The sequence below is a fragment of the Antennarius striatus genome, chromosome 10, assembly GCF_040054535.1.
Source record: "Antennarius striatus isolate MH-2024 chromosome 10, ASM4005453v1, whole genome shotgun sequence".
Taxonomy (NCBI): domain Eukaryota; kingdom Metazoa; phylum Chordata; class Actinopteri; order Lophiiformes; family Antennariidae; genus Antennarius; species Antennarius striatus.
The window spans coordinates 17,692,808-17,717,261 of record NC_090785.1 but is presented as its reverse complement, the minus strand read 5'-3'; the positions used below and the strand labels follow the sequence as shown (position 1 = coordinate 17,717,261).

The following is a 24,454-nucleotide window of genomic DNA, read 5'->3' as shown; positions in this document are numbered from 1 at the left end:
GTGTGTGTGTGTGTGTGTGTGTGTGTGTGTGTGTGTGTGTGTATGTGTGTACACGTGCATGCATGACGGAGAACTGTCTGTGTCCACGTGTGAACCCGAGTGAGCAGCGAGTGTCTGATCCGGGCTGACAGTTGGACTGGGACACTTCCTGCTGCCATTCAAGGTCAGGGGGAGGAAACCAAATCATGGTACACAGGGGAGTCCACGGAGACATTTTTGAACATTTTATGGAATTTAAAAAAAAACAAAACCCTTGACATGTTTCATCAGTGAGTGGTATAAAAGAAGCTGCACGGTATAAGTGATCTCTCTCTGGTGCAACGTCCTCCCCGTCACCTTCTCAGCCTTTTCTTTGTTGGTCCAGGGTTGACGTTTAGCTCTGTTAAAAGACTGTTAGTTGTAGAGGACAGCAATACCACACAAAATGCAATTGATCTACATAAGAGTACTGTGCACTCATATACACAAACACAAATACACACACACACACACAACCCTGGGTGCCAGACTACACATGACTAAGTCAGGAATGTGTGGGAGTTTAATGTGTGAAAAAGGGGGACAGTGTGAGGGGAGAGAGGGAGAGGCGGAGGTGTTTGTTTTTAGGTGCTGCGTTCTGATCCTTGTTTACTATGTGTTTAAGAAATTGGTGAAGTGAAGGTTAAAAGAAATTACCGTTAATGAGTGACAACACACACATACACACAGATAAGATGAAGATGATTGCGTGCTGCTGCCCAGCATGTGGTGCACGGTGTAGCACACACCTCCAACAACGTCCAGCAGTCCGTTCAAAAAGCTTTTCCAAAACCAAGACGCTGCAGCCGTGATTGAAATTAGGGGGTTTGCAACAGTCAAATGTTTAAAGTTGGCGGATCTGGATTTTTATTTGGAACAGCAACAAATTACCACTAGTCCTAGATATGAGCTGTGTACATATGGAAATATATATTAACAAAAGTAATTACAGAACCATCTCACAATGGTAACAAACCAAACAAACTCTGGATCCACAGGAATCTTTATCCTCTCATCAAAGTCCATCGCTTATATACATATTTACATGGTAATAACTGCCAGCATTGGAAATGTAGACATTTTGTTTTAATGGTCTATAATTTATTTATTTTTTGCAGCGTTATAGAAATCTAAAGTTTCCACATCAGAGGTATGGAGGTTGATGCAGACAAACACGCAGCATGAGCGACTCTCCAGTGTGTCAAGAATTAGCTTCAGACTCTGTTAAACGCTCTGATCAGCTCAACCACAGCTGCTGTAGTTGTAGCTGTCAGCTCCTGCTCAATAATGCAACACTCACTGCTGCTCCGTCTCCCTCAAACTACAGCCTGCACCAATCAGATGGACAGTCGTAGTGTGTGTGTGTGTGTGTGTGTGTGTGTGTGTGTGTGTGTGTGTGTGTGTGTGTGCGCACGCACGCGTGGGTTTCTGTGTGTGTGTGCAATAGAGATAAGATGTGAGCATGTGTGAGTCTGTGTGCCTGATGGAGCATGAAGTGTGTATGAGTGTGTGTTTTTATGTGCATGCATGCGTAAGAATGAGAGGAATTACATAAAAGTGTCCTACTTGTTTTTTTTCTCTCCCCATTCTCTTGTTTCTTCCTGGACACCCCCCCCCCCAGCCTTCCTACCTTTCTTTTCCTCTCTCCCTCTCTCTGCCTTCCTCTCTCCATCTCTCTGTGTCTGTGTCGGGTTTATGCCATTGTGTGTGTTTGCTCAGGGATGAACCATTATAACCATTCAGTGTTTGTTGGCATGTAGGCGAAGGTGGACGGGGGGAAGCGCCAGAGAGAGTCCAGAGGTTTGTGTGCAGCTAGAGTTTAAATCCATTTGGCAACATATTAATTCTGGCTTTCTGTTTGACTGCTCTTAAATCTCACGCCAGCTAGCTACATAAGTTAACTTCCTTATAATCTGGGCTCTTATTCTCCAGAGGCGTGTCGAATCAAGGCTGGGTGTGTCAGAGCCAGAGGACTTCAGAGTCCCAGTGGTGGTTGAAGGCCCTTTGTCTTCTGGCCAGTGTTAATCCCAGGTCAAGACTATTAGTGCAGTGATCAAAGATGGATACAAGCAGAGCCGTAACGTTGTCACTGTGGTTTCCAGCCCGGGACACTATTTATGGTTCTGCAGGCGGGATTAGATACTCTACTTTCCTACTTATTGTGTTTTCTGTACAATTTATCTCCTTTCAAATTAAATCTTTAAGTATTGTTTGGTACTAGTGTTGCTGGATATCCCATTATATAATATTAAACACAACAACATCAATGTCTAAACAGCAACATAGACTTTCAGTATAATGTACAAAAAACTGACCTCAAAAAATGATCGTGTGTGTGTATATGTGTGTGTGTGTGTGTGTGTGTGTGTGTGTGTGTGTGTGTGTGTGTGTGTGTGTGTGTGTGCATGCTTGAGAGAGAGAGACAGAGATTTCTTCTGTCTGTCTCCCTGTCTTCTGTTCATCACTAGAGTCCGGTAATTGCTCATTAGGATTGAGATCATGAGATTATATTATGCAGGGTTTATCGCTGTCACGCTGCATATGTGTAGCCGTTCCTCTTACATGTATGTTCTCTACATTCTAGTGTTTATGTGTGTGTATCCGTGTGTGTGCGTGTGCACGTGAGCACAGCCAATCAGACTAGATTAGAAGGCAGAGATGTGCTGATGATAAATTATCCTGCATGCGTGATCCAAGCAGACTAACAGGATGAAACCAGTCAAGGTTTATTTAAAGGTGAAACCATGATTTTAATTTGATGCTCAAACTCTAATTCATAATAAACAATTAGAGTACAGATAATCTGACTAGTTGAGCTGGGTTTTGTTCAGACCAACAATAAAAAAACAGTCCTCACATCCAAAACAAAGAAAATATATAGACGAGTACAACCAATGCAATCTGTGCTGCGTAATTTAGATGTCAGGAAATGTCATGGGGGCTCCTCGGGGTGGGCTGCTATCGGTGATGTATTGTTCTGTCTGTGACAGTGTCTTGTGGGCATGCCCGTGGACCGACTTTGACAAGAAGCAGTTTGTGTGCAGGAGTTATGGAAGTAGTGATGTGGAACAATCTGATGAAATGATTTCTGTTTCACCTCCTTCAACTAGGTCACAGCGTCCCCGGTGGAAAACCATTCCCAATAACTTTCTGCTTTTCTCTTTTTGTCACACTCTTTCTTTTTCCACTGCGTTCTTGACCTCCGGTGTCATCTCCAGTGTAAAACCTTAGCAGGGATATGCGACCACATCATCTCCCTGTCGTCAGACTCTCTGGTCTCTCAGTCCGCCCACCTGGAGGTGGTCCACCTCACCAGCATCATGCCCAGTGAAGGACTGGTGAGCAAAAACACCTGAGCCGGTTTAGTTTCCACATAAACATTTGGCCTAATGAGTTCACTGGAAAATTTTACAGAACCAAACAGTTTCTGTCAGCTCCATAAAGGTCTTTCAACACTTTGCTTTAGCTTTCTGGAGTATCCACTCTTAATAACCTTTTTTTTTCCCAGCAGCACCAACCACATTATTTCATAATAATCAGAATATAATCAGAAAATAAATAAATGCATGTCCTCTGATGAAGCTAAAATGTACTTCCTCCAAATGCTAATGTAGCTCTATGCCCCTGCGTTCCTGTCCTCGTCTTTCAGGGGATGTACATCAAATCAACATACGATGGACTCCATGTTATCACTGGAACCACGGAGAATGTAAGCTTTAGTTTGTGCTCAATCAGAAGCTCCACACTTCATTCATGGACTCCAAAAATGACATGTACAGTATTTTCTGCACTATAAGGCGCACCTTCAATGAATTGGCCATTTTAAAAACGTTTTCACATACAAGGCGCACTGGATTATAAGGCGCACTGTTGGTTTTGGAGAAAATTAAAGACTTTTAGGTGCGCCTTATAGTGCGGAACATACTGTACTGCAAATATAACCTGACTTTTTCCTTCTTACGCTAACTCCTCCCTCTGCAGTCCCCAGCTGACCAATGTAAGAAGATCCATGCAGGGGATGAGGTGATCCAGGTCAACCATCAAACGGTGGTGAGTTGAAGAGATCCTAACTCAATGCTGGTGTGCCAAGATGTAGGAAATTACTTTCTGTTTGTTTCCACTGTGAATGCAGAAAGTTTCTTCCTCTCTATTCTGTGCGATGCTGGGGAGACCCATAATGTCTGCCCCCACCATCATGCAGCTTCCTGTCCTTTGTAGGTTAGGACTTGAGTCTGCAGGACTTTTGTTTGGTCCGGCGTTTTTGTCAGCTTCCTCCTTTTGGAATCTGTTTCCATTGTCACAAGGCAGCGTCTGATTTGAAATGTGAGCTTACACTCCACTTCCAGACTTGAATAAGTTTTATTTCTGCCTTCAACTCATCACATCAGAGGGAGGCATAAAAATGGCAGCCATTTTAAATGGGACTGTGCCTTGTGAGAGCATGTGATCGAGCTCGCTGTTTATTGCCTGCGTAGTCAACTCAGGCACAAACGATTTGTTCCAGCTTTATTTCAGATTTCTGAGGAGAAAAAAAATGGTTTCTCTCCGTGCATAGACGTCTTTTGTGTGCTTTTCCCCCGTATTCTCTTACATGTTTCGGAAAGTGCCGCTCGTGTTAAAGTGCATGCAGGTGCCGGGAAGTGCTGCTGATTGACGGAGTGAGGGAGTTGTATTTTATCTCTCTCCCTCTCCCCTCCTCGGGGTGACAGTGCAGATTGCACCCTGCCATGTTCCCAGCTCCAACCGCTCATTTCTCCCACAGCTAGACCCTCACCACTCTGATCCCTCTCTCTGGGGTAGAAGATAAGGAGGGGTGGCGGGGAGCAGAGGTGTGTGTTTGTGTGATGGGGGATGAGGGCTTGAAGGAGTCCAGAGATGCTAGGATGAGTCGAGTAAAAAGGAAGAGGGAGTTAGGGAGCTGGGGAGAAGGGAGGAGAAAGAGTCTCTGGTCCACATAGTTCAATTTTTGAACCTAAACTGAGCTGAAGAGGGAAGATGGATATAAAATAAAAGCGAGGTTCCATATTAAAAATTAGATTTGTGTGAATATTGGGTGAACAAATTCCATTCCATTATAGAATCATGATGTAGCCTTATCCTCCATTTAGCATCAGCGCTGTTGTCATGTCTATGCATGAGCTTCTGTTTGAGACCCACTTCAAAACACCGCTCAGTTTTTTGCTCAGCTCCTCTTTTGAGGTAAAAATGTGGAATTTGCTCCAATAACAAACTGATTGTTTGAAGAGGCAAGATAATTATGTGGAGGTAATAGCATCTGGGAAAATAATGAAGACCCCAGAGATTTGAAAAACCTCTCCAGCAGCAGTTTATGCTCTATTATTATTTTGGTCTCTCCCTGTCTCCCTCTGCTCTCTGCATATTTGCACAACAGAACAGATCTAAACTGATCTGCTCGGGACAGGGTTTGTGTTTGCTATTAACACAGACTATGTGTGCTGTCTGTTTCTGTGGAGCTAAAAACAACAGATGAGTTAATCATAGTAAAGGTCCAGTTAAGTTCACACTGAACCAACTTCATTCTTAGAGGTTGGAAAAGTCCAACTCCTTCAGGAAATACTTTTTTCGACTTATGCCACTATATATATATATATATATATATATATATATATATATATATATATATATATATATATATATATATATATATATATATATATATATATATATATATATATATACACATATATATATACATATATATATACATATATATACATACACACACACACACACACACACACACACACACACATATATATATATATATAATGGAATGGAAGATCTGCTAGAAGATGTGAATGCTGCAATAAGAACCATCCCCTATGGGAACATAACTGAGACCAACAAGCTGATCCACAGTACAGCAACAGTAATCCTAGAGATGCTGGGATAAAGGATCAACACAGGGCATCACAAACAATACCCTCCATGGGAGAGATGGTTAGAGGCCAAGATAAAGGCGACACGGAGAGAAGTCAGCCAGCTAGCAGAGCTGCAGAAGGGGAACATGGTGAATAAAGGGGTACCCAGGAAATACAGCAAGCTCTCCATACCTGAAGCACTCGAAACTGCCAAACAGAGACTAACAGCTCTGGCTACCCGACTGAAGAGATACACCAAGGAAATAGAGGCCAGGAGAATAGACAAGACCTTCTCCACTCAACCAGCAAAGGTGTACTCTCAGTGGCAGGGAAATAGCATCCGGTCAGACCCACCAAGAGCTGAGGTGGAGAAATACTGGAAGGGCATATGGGAAAGAGAAGCATCACACAACACTGATGCCCAGTGGCTAGTGGACCTAAGGACTGACCACAGCTGCCTCCCAAAACAAGAACCAGTAACCATCTCAATGGCAGACATCCAAGAAAGAGTGTCAAAGATGAAGAGTTGGTCAGCACTGGGCCCGGATATGATCAATACATACTGGCTAAAGAAGCTGACAGCACTCCATGAGCGTCTAGCAGCACAGATGAACCAGCTGCTAAGGGATGGGACGCACCCAGAGTGGTTGACTGAAGGTAGGACAGTCCTGATCATTAAAGACCCACAGAAGGAATCTACCCCATCCAACTACCGGCTAATAAGCTGTCTCAGTACAACATGGAAGCTCCTGTCAGGCATCATGGCGGCTAAGATGAGTAGGCACATGGATCAATATATGAGCGGGGCACAGAAAGGAGTTGGTAGTAACACCAGGGGAGCCAAGCACCAGATACTGGTGGACAGAGCAGTACACAGAGACTGTAAGAATAGGCAGACCAACTTGTGCACCGCATGGATAGATTACCAGAAAGCCCAAGATTCAATGCCACACACGTGGATACTGGAATGTCTGGAACTGTATAAGATCAACAGGACACTAAGAGCCTTCATCAAGAACTCAATGGGAAAGTGGAAGACAACCCTGGAGACTAACTCCAAGCATATAGGCCAAGTTAACATCAAGTGCGGCATATACCAAGGGGATGCACTATCACCACTGCTGTTCTGCATAGGCCTGAACCCCCTCAGTCACATCATCACAAAGAGTGGCTAGGGATACCGATTCCGAAGCGGGACAACAATCAGCCATCTCCTCTACATGGATGATATCAAGCTGTATGCCAGGAATGAGCGAGAAATTGACTCACTGATCCACACCACCAGGATCTACAGCGACGACATAGGGATGTCATTTGGATTGGACAAATGTGGCCGGATGGTATCAAGAAGAGGCAAGATGATCAGAATTGAAGGGGTTGCCCTACCAGGGGGCAGGATAGAAGACATCAAGGACAGCTACAAATACCTTGGAATCCCACAGGCTAATGGCAATCATGAGGAGGCCACAAGGAAGTCATCCACAGCCAAATACCTCCAGAGAGTAAGGCAAGTCCTGAGAAGTCAGCTGAATGGCAAAAACAAGGTTCGGAACCATCAACATGTATGCACTGCCAGTCATCAGATACCCCGCTGGGATCATAAGCTGGCCAAAGGAGGAGATAGAAGCCACAGATATCAAGACTAGAAAGCTCCTCACCATGCATGGAGGGTTTCACCCCAAGTCCAGCACCCTGAGGCTGTACACTAAGCGGAAAGAGAGAGGCCGAGGACTAGTGAGCATCAGGGCCACTGTCCAGGATGAGACATCCAAAATCCAAGAGTACATCAGGAAGATGGCCCCAACAGATGAACTGCTCAGTGAATGCCTTAGACAGTAGAAACATGAGGAGGAAGAGGAGGAGGAGGAGGAGACAACATGGAGGGACAAGCCCCTACATGGCATGTACCACCGTCAGATAGAGGAAGTGGCTGATATCAAGAAGACCAACCAATGGCTGAATAAAGCTGGACTGAGAGACAGCACAGAGGCACTGATCATGGCAGCACAAGAACAGGCCCTAAGTACAAGGGCAATAGAGGCCAATATCTACCACAGTAGATCTGACCCAAGGTGCAGGCTATGTAAAGAAGCCCCAGAGTCAGTCCAGCATGTGGTAGCAGGGTGTAAGATGCTCGCCAGCTCAGCATACATGGAAAGGCACAACCAAGTAGCTGTGATAGTGTACAGGAACATCTGTACCCAGGATGGACTAGAAGTACCCAAATCCCAATGGGACATACCACCGAAGGTGGTTGAGAACAACAAGGCTAAGATCCTGTGGGACTTCAGCTTCCAGACTGACAAACAGCCAACTGGCTAACAAACCGGACATAGTGGTGATGGACAAAGAGCAGAAGAGAGCAGTGGTGATAGATGTGGCGATTCCAGCTGACGCCAACATCAGGAAGAAGGAACACGAGCAGATTGAGAAGTATCAAGGGTTGAAAGAACAGCTGGAACAGATGTGGAAGGTCAAGGTTAATGTGGTCCCCGTGGTAGTAGGAGCACTTGGGACAGTGACCCCCAAACTGGAAGAGTGGCTCCAGCAGATTCCTGGAACAACATCTGAAGCGCCAGTCCAGAAGAGCGCAGTCCTAGGAACAGCTAAGATACTGCGAGGAACCCTCAGACTCCCAGGCCTCTAGTAGAGGACCCGAGCTTGAGGATGACACACAGATACCACCCCACAAGGGTGAGAGGGACATTATTTATGTTTGTATGTGTGTGTGTGTGTGTGTGTGTGTGTGTGTGTGTGTGTGTGTGTGTGTGTGTATGTATATATATATATATATATAATATATATATATATATATATATATATATTATATATATATATATATATATATATATATATATATATATATATATATATATTTGTTTTTTATATATATTATTCATATTTATATGTATAAGATGATAGAGCTTAGTAGTGAGTGACCATATTCCAGGTGGGTAATCTCATGGACCCAATTGTTTCAGAGAGCAGAGCAGGATAGAACAAGATCATTTTGTTCCAGACAGGCTCCTGTTGCTGCTGAATGCTGGCTGAGCCCTGAGGTTTGAACTGGGCCAAAGAGAATAGGAAATGGACCGCTGAAGGCTGACACAGGCTGGTCATCACTGTGTCAAGGATAAGGTCAGAGCGGTCAGCGTGTCTGTGTGTGTGTGTGTGTGTGTGTGTGTGTGTGCGCGTGTGTGTGTGTGTATGCGTGGATGCTGGCCTTGGCCTCTGCGGACGCTTCCACTGGCCGTGACCGCCCCGGCCAATCGATACAAGCTCTGGAGACGGGATGGCTGGAATGACGAAGAAACTCTGCAGTCAGCAGTCCTTTTTTACTGTTTTATCATCTCTCTGATCCTCAGAACTTAACCCGACCAATTCAGATTGAGGCTTAGTAACCCACAGTGTATCAGAGAGAGGGAGATTGTTTTCATTTTGCTTTAAGGTGTTAAAATATACCCTGATTGTTGACTTTTGCAGCACTATGTGAAGGGTTGAGCGCAGTGGGACTTATTCTGCTGCTAAAATACATTAATCAATCTTGTTACTTTCACTGAAGGGGATCTTTCAATGCTTTTTTGGATAATGTGTACATATTTTTCTGCCATTGCTGTTTTAGTGTCAAAAATATTTGTGGAATCGAAAAAAAATGAACAAATTAACCCTTTTTAACAAATTACACATAAAAATTCTGATCATTCAATAATCTAGCTATATTTTGGACATTATTTAAATCAGGTATATTTAACCTTTTAAAGTAACACACCATTCAAACTCGACAGTGAGACCATTAATGTTAAAGCTACTTACATGTATTTTTTGACTTTTGCATCATATGGGGATAATTGAAGGCTCATCCCTGAATTGTGTTGAATTATACTGTATAATAGTGATGAGGATACACACAATAGTTCAGTGAAACTATCACAAACATTACATCCTGCATAAAAGCCGCCTGTAATAGTCTAGTTACTAATATAATGAGCTGCTACGTTGTTTGTCAGACAGAACGTTTGTGGTGATTCAACAAACCACAGCTCAGCAAAATATTTAATGCATTAAATTCAGTGAATTTTTGAGATCATGTTTTCAGTTTTTATAAGGAATTATGAAATAAATGAGAGTGAACTCCGTGGCCTACTGTACAGTGTCTAACACACTTATAGTATAAAACACCCCAAACACACTACTAGATTACGTGTGTGTGTCTGTTATTTGCGACCATTTTAAGTCACCGGGTTGTGTATGTGTGTGTGCGTGTGTGTGTGATCTTCAGGTGGGCTGGCAGCTGAAAAACCTGGTCAATGCTTTGAGAGAGGACCCATGCGGAGTCATCCTCACACTGAAGAAGAGGCCCCAGAATACCCTGAGCTCCACACCGGCTCTGCTGAGGAACGTCCGCTGGAAACCTCTGGGCCTGCAGGTGAGCTGCATCATATAACAACTTTATCTGCCCTATTCCAGCAAATCATTCACCACATCCAGACATGGGAAGTGCTGATGAAGCTGACTAAGCTTGCTGCTTGCCAAACATCAGATCTGAATCTTTCACAAAGTGTGTAAATGTGTATCTGTGCACTTCTTGTAATTTGATTTGAGGAGTTTTTTACCTCTGGATTTTTCCTCGGTCTGCTCCTGTCGCTCTCTGCACTCTACTGGCTGCTAAAGGAAATGGGTTGACCTTGCATCAGTCCTCCTGCTGAGCTCTTTAAAAAGTGTAATTTTCACAGGCTGCCAAACTGCTGACATGTTGAGAGTCATTCACATATGTGTCAATATCTAAACCCTTACCTACAGAGAATTTACGCATACCAAAAGCACATTTGCACCTATTTTTAGTTGCATTTGGCCCAAATGTCTTGCTCAGTCCTTTTAATTTTAAGAATACTGTTTGCTGGATTGCAGCAGAGCAGGGAAACACATTTAAAGGCTTGTAGTTTGTGAATCCAGCATTCACTCTTAAAGAACAATTGGTGCTGATGTAATGGAGGGGTGAAGCCATGAGGCGGTCTGATGCATGGATAGCTTGCAGGATGCTGCTGCATCTGGTTTAACTATATTTCCCAGTAGCTTGTCAACAGCTCAGCTGCTTCTTCAGTTACAAGGATGTGTACTGTCTGTATAGACGCATTTCATGAAGACAGTGACATCATTAGTCAATCATTATGCTGGTGCTTTTTGTTATTACATGCTGTACTCTTTGTCAAATGTGTTTTGGAGCTGTGAGTGCGGTCAGTGTGGCACCCTGAACATTTATTCAGTTAAGATTGTGTTCATTTGTTCAATCAGTTCAGTTTCCCCATCATTATTCTTATTATTAATGTTGTTTATAAGTTCATATTGTTCGTTTTTGGTTACCTATGAGTCACACCTGCTTCACCTGAAGTTAACGGAGTCGTGAACTAAACACAGAAGGGTATGCAATTTCAAACATACAGCAATTTCTGCATTCGCCCTCCCCCACAAATTAAATATTTTTTGTAAAAATACAGCTGAAAAACTCTTATTATTGGGCTGAAATAGTTTTGGGAAGACTGATTAACATTAGCTGATAAGCAATAACTAAGTTAGAGAAAAGTAACTATACCCATCAAGAAACCGATCGTCAAACTCAAGACCAAATGTGGCCCGTGAGAGCATAAAAGGTCAGAGTTTCTCAAGATGAATAGGTATCGTGCTTTGACCAGAAACTACATTTCCCACAATGCAGCAATTAAGCACATTTTAACTCTGACAAAAACATTTTGAACAGAGTTAATGTCCTAGCTTATGTTTGATGTTATTTTTCTTCATTCACTTGTATAGTTTAGTCCTTCACTGAGTTATGTGGGTTTCATAACCTGACTAAACGAATTTATGTCGTAGCAGAAAAACAACTGTAATGTTTGTAACTTCAATAAGTGAGTTACATTTATTTTACGTTACATTAAGTTACACTTAGTTAGATTTATAAGTTATATTTGGCTCTTTGAGAACAGCCATCATGCTGATGTGGCTCTTGGTTAAAATGAGTTTGACACCCCTGATCTACAACCTACAAATTCAGAATTCTTAAAAGAAAACAACAAATATGTCGTATCCGATGCACTACCAGTTCATAAAAATAAAAATAGCAGGGCTTTCAATTTTGAAGATACAAGCATTCTGTGAAACATCCTCTTGTGGGATTAGTTCACCCTGAACACTATAATAGTGCCTAACATGATGCTGGCCTTTTATAACGTCACCATAGCAACATAACAGCAACACAAGTGGACTGATTGATTAATTCAAAAAGAGAAATGCAGATTCCAACTCGTAGAATAATGTGTATGTTTATTGCAACATTATGACATGAATACTATATTAATGCTCATTTGATTTAATTATAACTTCATTCCTTTTTTTTGTCTGCATGTATTCTCTTAGTTTAACACCACATTATAACCTCATTCTGAAATGCCAGCCTTGATTTTTAACGTTCATCAAACCTACTTTAGTTAACCATGTACTGTATAAGCAAGGCCTTCATTAAACATGCCATGGTGGTAGGGTTAGAAGGTTAGCAGGGTTTGCTGGGTTATTGATGAAACCATATGTCTTGTCTGCAGGCCAAAAGCCAAAAATAATGAACACTACCTTATCCCTGTTGTAGTTTAGATTGCTGCTTTTCTCTCCTAGTGGTTTCGCGATGATATTGATTCATTTTACTGAAACAACAATGATTTGATGACTAATTTATCTGTTTATGACCACTTCTTCTACCTCTCAGGCTGCTCTGGTAGAGGTCCAAAATTATTAATAAACTCGAAGAAGCCAAAATACAGAGCTAACACAGGATAAATATAGAAAGAAAGGTGCAATAAACACCTATCTAAATTTACATTGTGAACACATTTCTTTCAGTCCATAAAAAACACAACACTCTCAAAGAATTTTGTTCAGCTGTACAACATTGCAGTGTATAAGAAGATCATTTGAAAATGCATTGTAGCTTCAGTTAGGAATTCTTGATTTCTTGATCTTGATTTCGGGGTAATTCATAACTTTACATGTACAGTAAATAATAAAATAAGACATCTAGGACATCATAGTCTATATTTGGCACAGATTGGTGACCTCTGATCAGTGACACTGACATTGTCGCTGTCCTGTTTGACTGTAGTTCAAAGTTTTTAGCATAATTGTGACATGTGCTACATGTAACAGCAGAGGATTGTGGGAATTCTACCCCGATAGGCTGCTAAGACCCAAAATCACTGTGAGCGCCTAGATCAGAATGCCAAGATATCTGTTTAGAGGAGAGAAGAAAGGAGTGTTTTAGATTTGTTCTCTCTCTGAAAGACTGGAGCCCTTAATTATTCATAAGCAACAACAGACAGCTCCACTGGCCCCGAATCAAGAGCTGCTACTCAGCAAATAGCAGCGATAATGCACCCCGTCCAAAATACCCTGCTAAACAGCCTGTGTGTGTGAGTGTGCGTGGATACTGGGGGGCGCGTGTGGGTGCGCACACACGTCTTAGCATGTCCATATGTGCCAAAGCAATTGTGTTTTCTGTGCTTTTTAGGCACACATTAAATATTTTTTACATTATTGCTCCTTTAAGAAAAGGAAAGTGGTTTTGCAGTAAACTCAGTTTTGATACATATTGTATACACTCTAAAATTGAACACACATACAAGGGCATGTGCTGTTCTACCTCTAAGCCCGGGTTTAGAGGATGAATCTCACGGCTGTCAAGTTTTAGCCCAAATGTGGCAAATGCTCAGTTGGATTATAAATGAATCCGCAAAGGAAACAATTTATCTCACAAGTGATCATGTGACTCCAGGCTCAAATCCCTGCACGCCAACCTCTTTTATTCTACCAAATCGGATCTCTCACACCCTTCCCTTTCTGTCTTTGTGAGTGTGTGCATGTTTGTCATTTCCGCGGTTGTATGGCATAAATACGATTACAGTGATGTAATGCACTTACGATGAAGCTGGCATTTAATTTAAAAAAGTTAAGGACTCCAATGATGCATTTCTCGTGTGGCTGAAGGCCACAGCACATTACAGATCATGTGATCTTTGTGGGGTGCTACACTTTATGTCTGTGAACTTGCTTCCATAACACTCTTTTATGTATAAGTGCATAAATGATTACTCTTTGAGAAAACATTCTCCTGTTCACAGTTACGCACAAAGGCTGGTGCATCGTTGATGTCTTATTTTTGACAGCTGATGAAATTCAAATCTCCACCATCCTTTCAAAGATAGTTTCATACACAGTATCTTTATTCTAATTTGATTGTCATGAAAAATGATCCATCGGTTTATTAAATTTAATAATGGATTGTATGACAACAATTAAATGTTATCTTGATGCGTATCTGTTACTAATTATTCTGTTCTAAGATTTGTTCTGTATTTATCCTGAAAATAACCTAATCAAGATCATTGATATAAAACGTATTATATAATGTGATCACATAATTACAAATCACTGTCAGTCCTAACAATCCAGTGCTGGTCAGGGTCTAATTTACTGTGCAAAGATATTTTTTTTCCGTCATAAGTAATGAATAAAGGTTAGATTCCATGTAGCTGTTACAGAATCTAGATCCTAGTGTTGTTCATGTCAGCTCACAGTCACACTTTGATTCCTAACTGGGACATTACTATAATAATAATAGTAGAATCATGGATGTCTTTTCCTACTATGACAAGTCAAAATGTCAAAAGACTTATTATATATTTTAAACTACTGTATCATTTTGTTTAGGTCATTCTTGCTCAGTATGTTCACGCATGTGTTCTTGCAGATGTGTTGGGTTGTGGAGCCTTATCGAGGAGGGTGTGAACAGCTGATTTTCAGGTGGTGTGAGTGGATGCGGGGGGGGGGGTGATTGAAATCCTGTTTAAACAAATGGAATATCACCTGCTGCGTAAGTCCTTCCAGCCCCAATTCCCCCTACCCCATTTTAACGCAGGCAGCAGTTGGCCATAATCACTAAATTGCTGTTTTCACTCTCAACTCCAGTCACCACACTGAACAGCTCTCTCTCCTGCAGTCTTCCCCCCCGTCTCCTTCTTTGTCCTATTTTCTTTGCTCCCTCTCCTTCTAGCCCATCTTTATTATTTATCATGAAGCTGTCTTACTGTAAGCTGCCTTCAAAAAAAGAAGAAAAAAAAAAAAGCAAGACCGTGTGAGAGAAAGATGAAGCTGGAGGGTGGGGGGAAGGGAGATGGAAAGTTTGGAATATGAAATGAATTTGCCTAATATGCTGCTGATGAAATGATGAAACACTGGGCTCTTCTTAATGAGAGTGCTGCCTGCCTCGCCATCTCCGGGGCTCCGTGTCTGTTTATCCATTCTGTCCACGCTCCCATCTCCTCTCTAGATAGGAGCATCCTCAAATAAACACTAAAATAATCCATTTGTCAAACCCTGGACACCTCCTGCTTGGGGAGATTTGTTGGCTTGTGCTATGTATTTGTCACCCCAGCTGTTTAAGCTGTGAACAAATGTAATTCTCCAGGAATGTGGAGTTTCCATGACATCAGAAGCGAGGCGTCCTATCCTCACGGAGGTCCTGATGACGAATGAAGCTACGTGTCCTTGAGTCAAACTGAGACACGAGGCCGCTCTAGCTTTCCTCTCTCCTCCCGTAGCAGGGGGAGAGGAGTGAGGAGGCAAGAAGAGCAGAAAGGAGAGAAAGAGAGAGAGAGACAGAGAGGTTGTCATGGGAACAGACATCGAGAGCCCTGCTTGAGTGAAGAGGCTTGAGACAAAATGACAGAATAGTGAAGCGATTGAACGTGGGAGAAGCTTGCACTGTTAGTTAGATATAAAAACAGACAAAACGCACGACATGGCAGCTCTGTGTGAATGACTCCTTTGTTATTCGCCGTTAAAATAAGTGTCAACTGCTGCAAAAGGTAGGGATCACAAATAAAATGTTGCCTACCCTTTCAGTATAAACGTCTGCTTATTTGTTTTACTGGTAGGTAAGAAATTTGATGTTTGTTCTCCCAGTCGTTCACTTTTGTCTTGTTATCCTCCAGTGAAAAAGGAGCTCACGTCATTTTCTGCTTTTCCTTTTCCAGCCGATCCCCACCAGCCCCACCAGCACCTCCCCTACGCCCGCTGGAACTTTAGGCATGTCCAAAATGGATGCCCCCAGCATGCAAGACGTCTACATCCTCTCTCCAGTCTCTGGACTCTACGGCACCAGGTCAGATGTTTCCACACATCAGATGTTCCTCTGATCACGCCGATGGTGCTGATGACGGTGATGATAACAGCGACGCTCCCCCACAGGGAGGAGCTGGGGCTGATGTCATGTGACGACATCAGCCGCTACAGCGTGAGCTCCCAGTCCGGATCTAAAGGTTCAGAGGCCGTCAGCTACTACCTGGACCAAGACAGCGGTCAGTTCTTCTCTCTCTTAGAGGGAGATGGACCCCCAGGTCCCGACTACGACAGGGGTCGCAATACAGGGGTTCGCCGGAGGGATAAAACCCCCACCCATGGTGAGACAGAGAGTACAGTTCGACAGTGTGAATGGGGCGGAAACGGGTGTTTGTTTCATGAAGCAGCATGTTCTCCTTGTGTTGTCCATCACTCACGTCATGCCTGTGCTTCCTTCTGTATTTACCTCACATGAAGACGTCCCACAAACACCGATCACACGCCTAAAGCATCAGTCCACAAACACCGTCTCCAGCTCCCTGTTTGCCCCGCCACCTGTGTCACCCCTGTCCAAGACAGCTTCCAAGACATCCTGCACCTACTTAAAGAGACTCTCAAGGGGCCAATGATGTGCAAGCCAAGGACTCATGTGACAGTATTAGAAACCAGCTCGTCTGGAGACTTCTGTTACTGTCAAGTTATTTTAGCGCGTTCATCACAGCTAAACTTGAAGGAAATTTAGGCTCATATTCAAAACCACATTTAAAGCCACATTGATTGATGTTGGTCACTAATACTGAAAAATCATCAACCATCAACCTTTGCTTTCACAGAACCTGTGTTTAATAAAAGAACATCATTTGTTCTGACAGACCTACTTAGTAAAGAAAGGGGTAAACGGACAAAGTCCCAAATGACTGGTAAACATAACGAGAATTTAATTGCTTACATATCATTTTTGTGTTAAAGAGGTCGTGGTGACCAAAATAGATGCTATATTTAGAAAAAATGGCATCAAATGATCCCTTGGTTGAATCAAGTCAGCTTGACTTGTTAGAAAAGCTTGATGACATTTCTCATCCAAGAGGCTTTAATTAGTTTTTTTCAAATGGATGCTAACGTTGATCTGCACCAGATAAATGTGTGGGAAGTGCTTTATTAAATGTTTGCAAACTCATTCACCTTAAAAACTTAACACTTATAATTATAGACATGAGTTTTCATCTTATTCTGCATCTGCACTTGAATAAAGATAAAATATGAACTCGTGAAACATTGAGAATACATTGGATACAGATTGATATTTAATTCTTTGCTGTTTTAATATGTGGATGTCTGGTTCAGTCAAACCTGGCTGAAGAAATATAACTAAAACACAACCAGAAAATGAAAGTAGTATGTTAGCAGCATGTTAGCAGCATGTTAGCGGTGTGTTAGCGGCTCCATGATGCATTTAGGGACAGTGTTGAGTATAGTCTTGTAATTTTATCCCAAATTTTAGACCATGAGATCTTTGTCTTGAGGGTCTTATTGTTCCGTCGAGAGTCTACCGTTCCTCTGCCCTCACCTGCACACACGTCTCACCTGTCCCCCCCCCCCCTTCCAGCTGTCTCACACGCTGTCTCTCAGTCCCTGCCTTACCCACATTAGCCAAATCCTGACTGCTGATTGGTCGTTCCAGGTGACCACAGGCCTGTTTCCATGCCTCCCGAATATAACTGGATGGCAGAGGCCAAGGAACCCAGCATGGGCAAAAGAGGGAGCCGAGGTACACACACACAAACACAAATATGCAACACTGCCCCGCCTCCCCTATACGTAACACAAAGGTGTCGGACCGGCTTTGCTCCATACTCAATACATCTCATCCTCTGGTTCTACATGGTGGTGTGGTTGTGTGACGATACATATCTGCCAGGTATGTATCTGAGCGACAAATAAACATAAATGCAATAAAATTGCATTTACACAGCTGCCCTGGAGAATGAGGGTATCTCTATGTGACCAATCCTAACCAGCTTCCCTGTTTTGTTAAAAGACTCTATTTGTATTCTACCAGGTTCCTCCGCTCCACCGTCAGAAAGTCAATGAATAACATTAAGCACAATACTGCTGTCATGGCTCTGCCTTCCTCCTTCTCTTTCTCTCACTCACTTTATAGTTTTTCTCATTTAAGGACAGCATATAGATAATAAACAAATTAAGCGAGGCTTTTCTCAATCCGGCACCTAAACTACCCAAAACTTTCTGTGCCTTAGAAGGTTTCCTAGAAGTGTGCAACAAATCAGCGTATCTGTCACAAACAGATAAGCTCTACGTCCCCAGCTCTGGATCCACGAGGCTTTCTCTTCCTCTTTCAGCCTTTCTCTTGATTCTCTCCATCTTCTAAATTGTTCCATCCGTCTACCGTCCCTGCAGATTCAGACAACTCCCTGCTGCGTTACCTTAGCGATGACAAGATCTTGGTGATCGAAGAGGAGCCCGAGGGTCCAGGCAGAGAGAGTCGGCGGGATTCCACCAGACGCTCCCGACGCAAGAGCCGCAATCCCAGCAGCCCCAGCTTTCCCATCAGCCCATCCATGCTGTCCTCAACACTGCGCCTCGACCAGCCACCAGATGCTCTGCCTGTATGTAAACAGTCAATCGCATTATCTGTTAGGAAGAGTAATGGAACGCATTTAGACTCAGTGAGTTTTGGTTGTTTACTTGCTATCAAAAACTTATATATATATATTTATTCTACATTTTATTTTGCATTAAAATACATAAAAACTCAACATTGTGATTTCCATTGTGATTCTGTGTAGTGAGTGGGAGAAATGGCATTGCATGTCATGTTAAAGGATAAAAAAGGTAATTTCTATCAGCAAATTTCATGAAAAGCCCAAAGCCAACAGTGAATAATCCTACTGAAGTGTTATTTATGAGTGCAGAGTACAGATATATCATATTCTTTTGTGCCATAGCTCTCCATTATTACCCAAACAAAGGGAAACAAATGATCCCACTGGGTGTCGTATTCCTTCTTTGCAGTGAACATGGGTATCGTAGTTGTATTTTGAGTCAGACTTACGTACACCATACTGCTGCTGGAACTATTCACTACTGCATCAAATGTGTATTAAGGCACAGCAGAAAATAGTCCCCAGGTAAAAATGATGATTTACATCTGCAGAGCGCAGGAATGATTCTTTATAAATATACATACAGCGTAAGAGCTAAATATAGACTGGCATATTGTTAGCTTGTATTTTCATCAGGTGCGTTAAAATAACAATAAATCTAAAATGAAGGCAAGTTTATTTCTAAAAAACGATCGAAAAGAATGCAAACATAGGCATAAGCCAGCTGGAGCTTGCTTGAACTTTTTATGTGCAGTTATTTAACGTACAGTAGTCTGAAAAGTCTTCCTCCTCCAGTTTGGCACGAAAGATAAATCACAAGTCTGAATTGGCATCTAGTCTGAATAGCCTGAAACTCAAACCAAAGATCCAAAACAAAAGAAGAGCTCACAAATAAATGCAGAGAATAGAGGGACTGACCATTTTCAGTGAAGTGATGGAAAGAGTGAACTAAAAGTAAATCTTACTGATTTTTGTAAAAGGTAGAATTTAATCGTTATATTTTCCTGGTCTGAATAGATCTTTTTGCGGCAGACATTTTCAAAACTGAAAAGCACAGTTTGTGCTAATAACATTAATTATGGAGCTATTCAAGCGGCCCAGCTGGCTGTCACAGTGCAACAGTGAGTCAATACCGAGACAATACTGGAAATCAATTGTTCTTATTGGTAACATTCACACCTGGGCTTTTCTTCTGCCATGTCAGTGTGTCTGCGTCACTGAGGTCCTCCAGTGACACGAGTATCGCTAACCATTCAGTCGTGATCATTGTGTCACAAAGCAAACTGGAACACTTGGTCTACACATTTGTGTGTCTGTGTCCTCACACAGGAGAGATGTGTGTTTTCACTGGTCACACATATTACTGTTCTTGTTTTGTCTGTGTGTGTGTGTGTGTGTGTGTGTGTGTGTGTGTGTGTGTGTGTGTGTGTGTGTGTGTGTGTGTGTGTGTGTGCGTGCGTGTGTGCGCGCACATGTGGAAGTAGAGACGAAAGAGAGTGAAGCTCGTCGCTTCACAATTTCTGAGATTGAGAGTGACACTTTGTACCTTTGTGTTTTATCTAAAGCACATGTGCACGCAGACACACACACACACACACACACACACACACACACACACACACACACACACACACGCACACACACACATACATAATACACAAAGAGACAAAACTATCTCACAGGTGTCCATTTGTATGCATGGTAGCCATCTCGCAACTCGTCCTAACTCATCCTAATACCCCCATCTCTTCAGACACTCCAGAGTCTAAATAGGAGTTTATTCTGGACACACACACACATGCATGCCCACTCATAACACATACACAAACACACACCCTTATGAGCAGGTGTATGACTCAGCATCAGCCAGACCAATTACAAGACCGGCTCACAGGCTGTGCTTAAAGCACGACACAGGCAAACACACACATAGGCGGCGCGCTAAGAGCTTAGCATGCTGCTGTTGGCAGAAACTCTGTAACCTCTCAGCTGTGTGTCTCTCACGGTGGTGACTCATATCCATTCAGTGACACATGAGGTGTACTATCCTGCACTAACAAGCGTACGCTCACCTGAACGGCCCGTTTTCTCTCATCGTTCTGTTCAGTTGAAATTGATTTTAGCATTTTAGAAACAAAACTCATTATTTCAATTTATGAATTCATTTCAGTTTGGAGTTTTATATTTCTGTCAGGCATTTATTTTACTGCAGTATATTTCCCCATCTATAAATTGCCATGAAGTCATCCATATTTGTACATATACATTAAATAGTCAGTGTTGAATGATGGTAATGCCCCCTGAGCCAAAACCCTGACTCGTGCCGGGAGAGTCTGCTGCATCTCTGTGGAGCTCTAACTCAGTACAAATGTGTTTCAAGTTTTAAACTTAAGAAACTGATCAAATTAAACTCATCTGATTGTCTTTGAGAGGGAAAGTAAGAGTCTAACAAACTGTCATGCTTTGATTTTTTAAAATTAATTTGAAATTGCACTTCACTTGATGAAAATTATGTTGATATTGCTCAGTTCTTGAAGTTCTCCTCGTGTCTCTGTGGATTCCTCCCACAGACCACAGTTATGTAATAGAGGAGACTGAATTGAGCTAATATAATAAATATTGTTTAAAATAATAAGCACATCATGTTTAACTTTACAATGATATCATTAAATTGATTAAATTGCATTGAATTTATCTGTAGATTATTAAGTGCAGCCTCTTGATATAGTAGCATTTTGTTGATGTAAGATTTCAAAACTAACCATAAACTCTTTAAACTGTACACAGTGCTGTTATAGTCACGGGACTCAATGGCTGCAAACCAAGAACACAGAAAATGCATGTTTTTATGTGGGGAGAATAAAAACCTCTATATTAATTCTCTTTCTCTTCTTTCTCAGAGGGGTGCCGACACTCTGCGAGCAGACACCACAGACAGGTGGGTTCATGTTTGTGGCTGTGGGTGTGTGACCGCATGCATGTGACTGACTGGAGGAGTCGTTTGTGGTTACATCCTATCCTTTGTGTTGCTGTAGGTACTCTGGCTCAGGAAGCTCAGGAGCAGCATCCATGAGAAAGGTAGAGCAGACAGTCCTATGGGATTGTGCGTTTCTTCTTTTATAAATCTATGATTATATATAATCCTGTCTTTCCAGTACATTCTGACCCAAACCCCGTTTTAATAAAACAGGAAAGGCCTGGGTTACATCAGTTTCCTACCACCCACACCTACTCTTACATGGAGATCTACTATGTCCAAATAATAGCTAAACAAACAGCCAGACAATAATAGCAGAGATACTTGAGATTAAATTCATTCAGCACGGTAATAATTAAATAAAAGATAACCCTTGGATGAGGTAAATTGCTTTCCACATTTGGGTTACTGTGACACAGGAAGCTTAGTCATTATCCGTGGCCTCCCCTGGAAAGCTCTGGTTGTAACAGTGACTCAGTTCAGTTTACTGTGAACTTATATTTGCTCAGCTTTGTTACCATTATAAACAGCCTGCGGGTCTGTACTGCTATATGGAAGCTGACCCACCTATGGTCTGCAGCATCGGCTTTGTTGAGATGCATCAGCCAGTGTGTGACTATGTAAACACAAAATCTGATCTGAGATGATCTCTGTAACAGAACTTCCTCTGAAGAACGGAATCACCAAGGGCAAATAGTAGCTCCTCTTAAATTACAGACATGCTAATTTACCAGGATTTCTTTTGGTTTTGTTTTTGACAAAAGCTCTGGATCTTCATATGTTGGAGGGTGAAGGAGAACCGTGGAAGGTCTTGCTGGATCGAGGAATAGAGAATTTTTTATTTTTTTAACTTTCTTTAACATTGCCTGAACTTCAAGGAGAGATGTTCTGATTTTGTTTGCTGTTTGGATTTGGATTAAGCTTCAATTCAATTTAAAGGTATTGCTGAATCTTTGCAGAAGTAACATACACAGTGAGCAAAGTTACTGCTCTATAGCAGACGCTTCAGAAAATCTGAAAGTATTTGTTTTATATTTATTTATATGATATTTGCTAAACTCAGACTACATTGACTCACGAAATATTAATACTTGAATATGAACATATTATTTTCTCTTGTGGCCACAGTGGCCATAGTTCAACACGATTCATGCTGCTACTAGACCAAAGGAGGCCGATTTTAAAAACTAAATCAAGCTCAGATAGTCTTTTCATTGAGTGTTCTGACTAAGTGGCATTCACAACTTCCAGATATTCACCCTTCAATCGCTGTTACCAACAATTTTTAGTTCTCCATTGCAGGTTGTAGGTCCCTCCCAATCTCTAGAAGGTGCAATACTGTGGTTCCATCTACTGGGTGCCTGATAAAGTAAAACCAGAGATGGATACTGAAATACTTCGAAGATCTCCTTGTGCATCAACAGCGACCCAGAATGTTTGTCTGAAATGGATTTTGTTAAGGCTAACATGTTTGCTTTCTCTCTCTCTCCGCACTAGTCTTTCCATTACACCTCTCTAAGAACGAAAACCAAAAAGCGAAGCAAAGGTGAGCCTCCTTGTGTCTTAAGTTTGGTCTTTACCAAAGTAATTCACATATTTGCTATGACAGATGGCATAGTCAGTGAGGAATACTCTTGAGCACTGCAGATGTGAAAAATACGTTTTTACTCATTATATACTGACTGCTTGCTGCGGACTCAAAAGAAATCCCAACATTTTCAGACAAACAGGAAGTGCTGCTTCACTTACTAGCAATTGTCAGTGTTTTACTTGTTAAAGACAGTCCTCTTCTTGCAGGTTCCCTCACTAGCGCCAGCAGAAGGAGAATTTCCTGTAAGGACCTGGGTCACGGCGACTGTGAGGGCTGGCTGTGGAAGAAGAAAGATGCCAAAGGCTACTTCACCCAGAAATGGAGGAAATACTGGTTTATCCTCAAAGAGTCCTGCCTCTACTGGTACACCAACCAAAACGTAAGGACCCGCACACAGCCACCATGACGTCCTGATATGTGGAACTTCATCCATTTTTTAAAAAACAGCTTTATCAAAAACAATTGGAATCACATCAACAAAGCAAATAAAGTCAATCCACTCATCATAGCATTACTATGAATCTAAATAACTGTGTGGCATCTTACATGGTTCTGAAATAGTCTACAAAGTGACATTAATGATGTCATCAGGGTGCACCAGAGTTTGGTTGAAGACTTCATATGTTTGGCAATAAGTATGTGCTTTATATGATTGTGACATTGATGAGATGACAGCATTTAACTTCTCTTGAACAAAACATGAGCATTATCATCAAAGTGTCCTGAACATTTTACCCAAAAGTTCCTTCACTTTCTGTAACTCTTTATTCTCTCTGTTCTGTGTGTATGCAGTTCATTTACAAATATACTGCAGTCTTATATTTCAGCATTTTAAGATAAATATAACCCTAAGTAGAATCCATCTGATGCATTTCTTGCAAAAACATATAAAAGTTTAATGAAGGAAATGAGGAATGAACAAAAAATTTCATAGAAAATCATGTTACCTTGATGTAATCAGTCTGTGAACTCAGACTAGAAACTAATGAATTTTATATTATTTATCCATGTGCAATATTTGATTTAGTCAGACCATCAGCTCAAAGCTTCAAGAGATCTTTGACCCTGTTTTTAGCAAAGATAAACATGCCTCATTTATGAGGTTTTATCGGGGCAAATATGAAAAGCACATGTTGTTTTCATATGCTCGACTAGTACACTGTTCTTGCAAATAAAAATGATATATGTTTGTATGAGATTG

The 24,454-nt window shown here is 41.8% G+C and overlaps 1 protein-coding gene across 1 annotated transcript in view; it reads left to right on the top strand.

Annotated features, from left to right (window-relative positions):
* si:ch211-26b3.4 (connector enhancer of kinase suppressor of ras 2) overlaps window positions 1-24,454 on the top strand; it is a 57,508-nt gene that overhangs the window by 24,834 nt on the left and 8,220 nt on the right. The window contains exons 6-17 of the mRNA XM_068325409.1: window positions 3,237-3,356; window positions 3,668-3,727; window positions 4,000-4,068; window positions 10,180-10,326; window positions 15,977-16,104; window positions 16,191-16,402; window positions 17,743-17,829; window positions 18,480-18,688; window positions 21,586-21,623; window positions 21,721-21,763; window positions 23,160-23,208; window positions 23,460-23,632. Of these exons, the coding sequence (XP_068181510.1) occupies window positions 3,237-3,356; window positions 3,668-3,727; window positions 4,000-4,068; window positions 10,180-10,326; window positions 15,977-16,104; window positions 16,191-16,402; window positions 17,743-17,829; window positions 18,480-18,688; window positions 21,586-21,623; window positions 21,721-21,763; window positions 23,160-23,208; window positions 23,460-23,632 (1,335 nt within the window). The remainder of the gene's footprint in view (window positions 1-3,236; window positions 3,357-3,667; window positions 3,728-3,999; window positions 4,069-10,179; window positions 10,327-15,976; window positions 16,105-16,190; window positions 16,403-17,742; window positions 17,830-18,479; window positions 18,689-21,585; window positions 21,624-21,720; window positions 21,764-23,159; window positions 23,209-23,459; window positions 23,633-24,454) is intronic.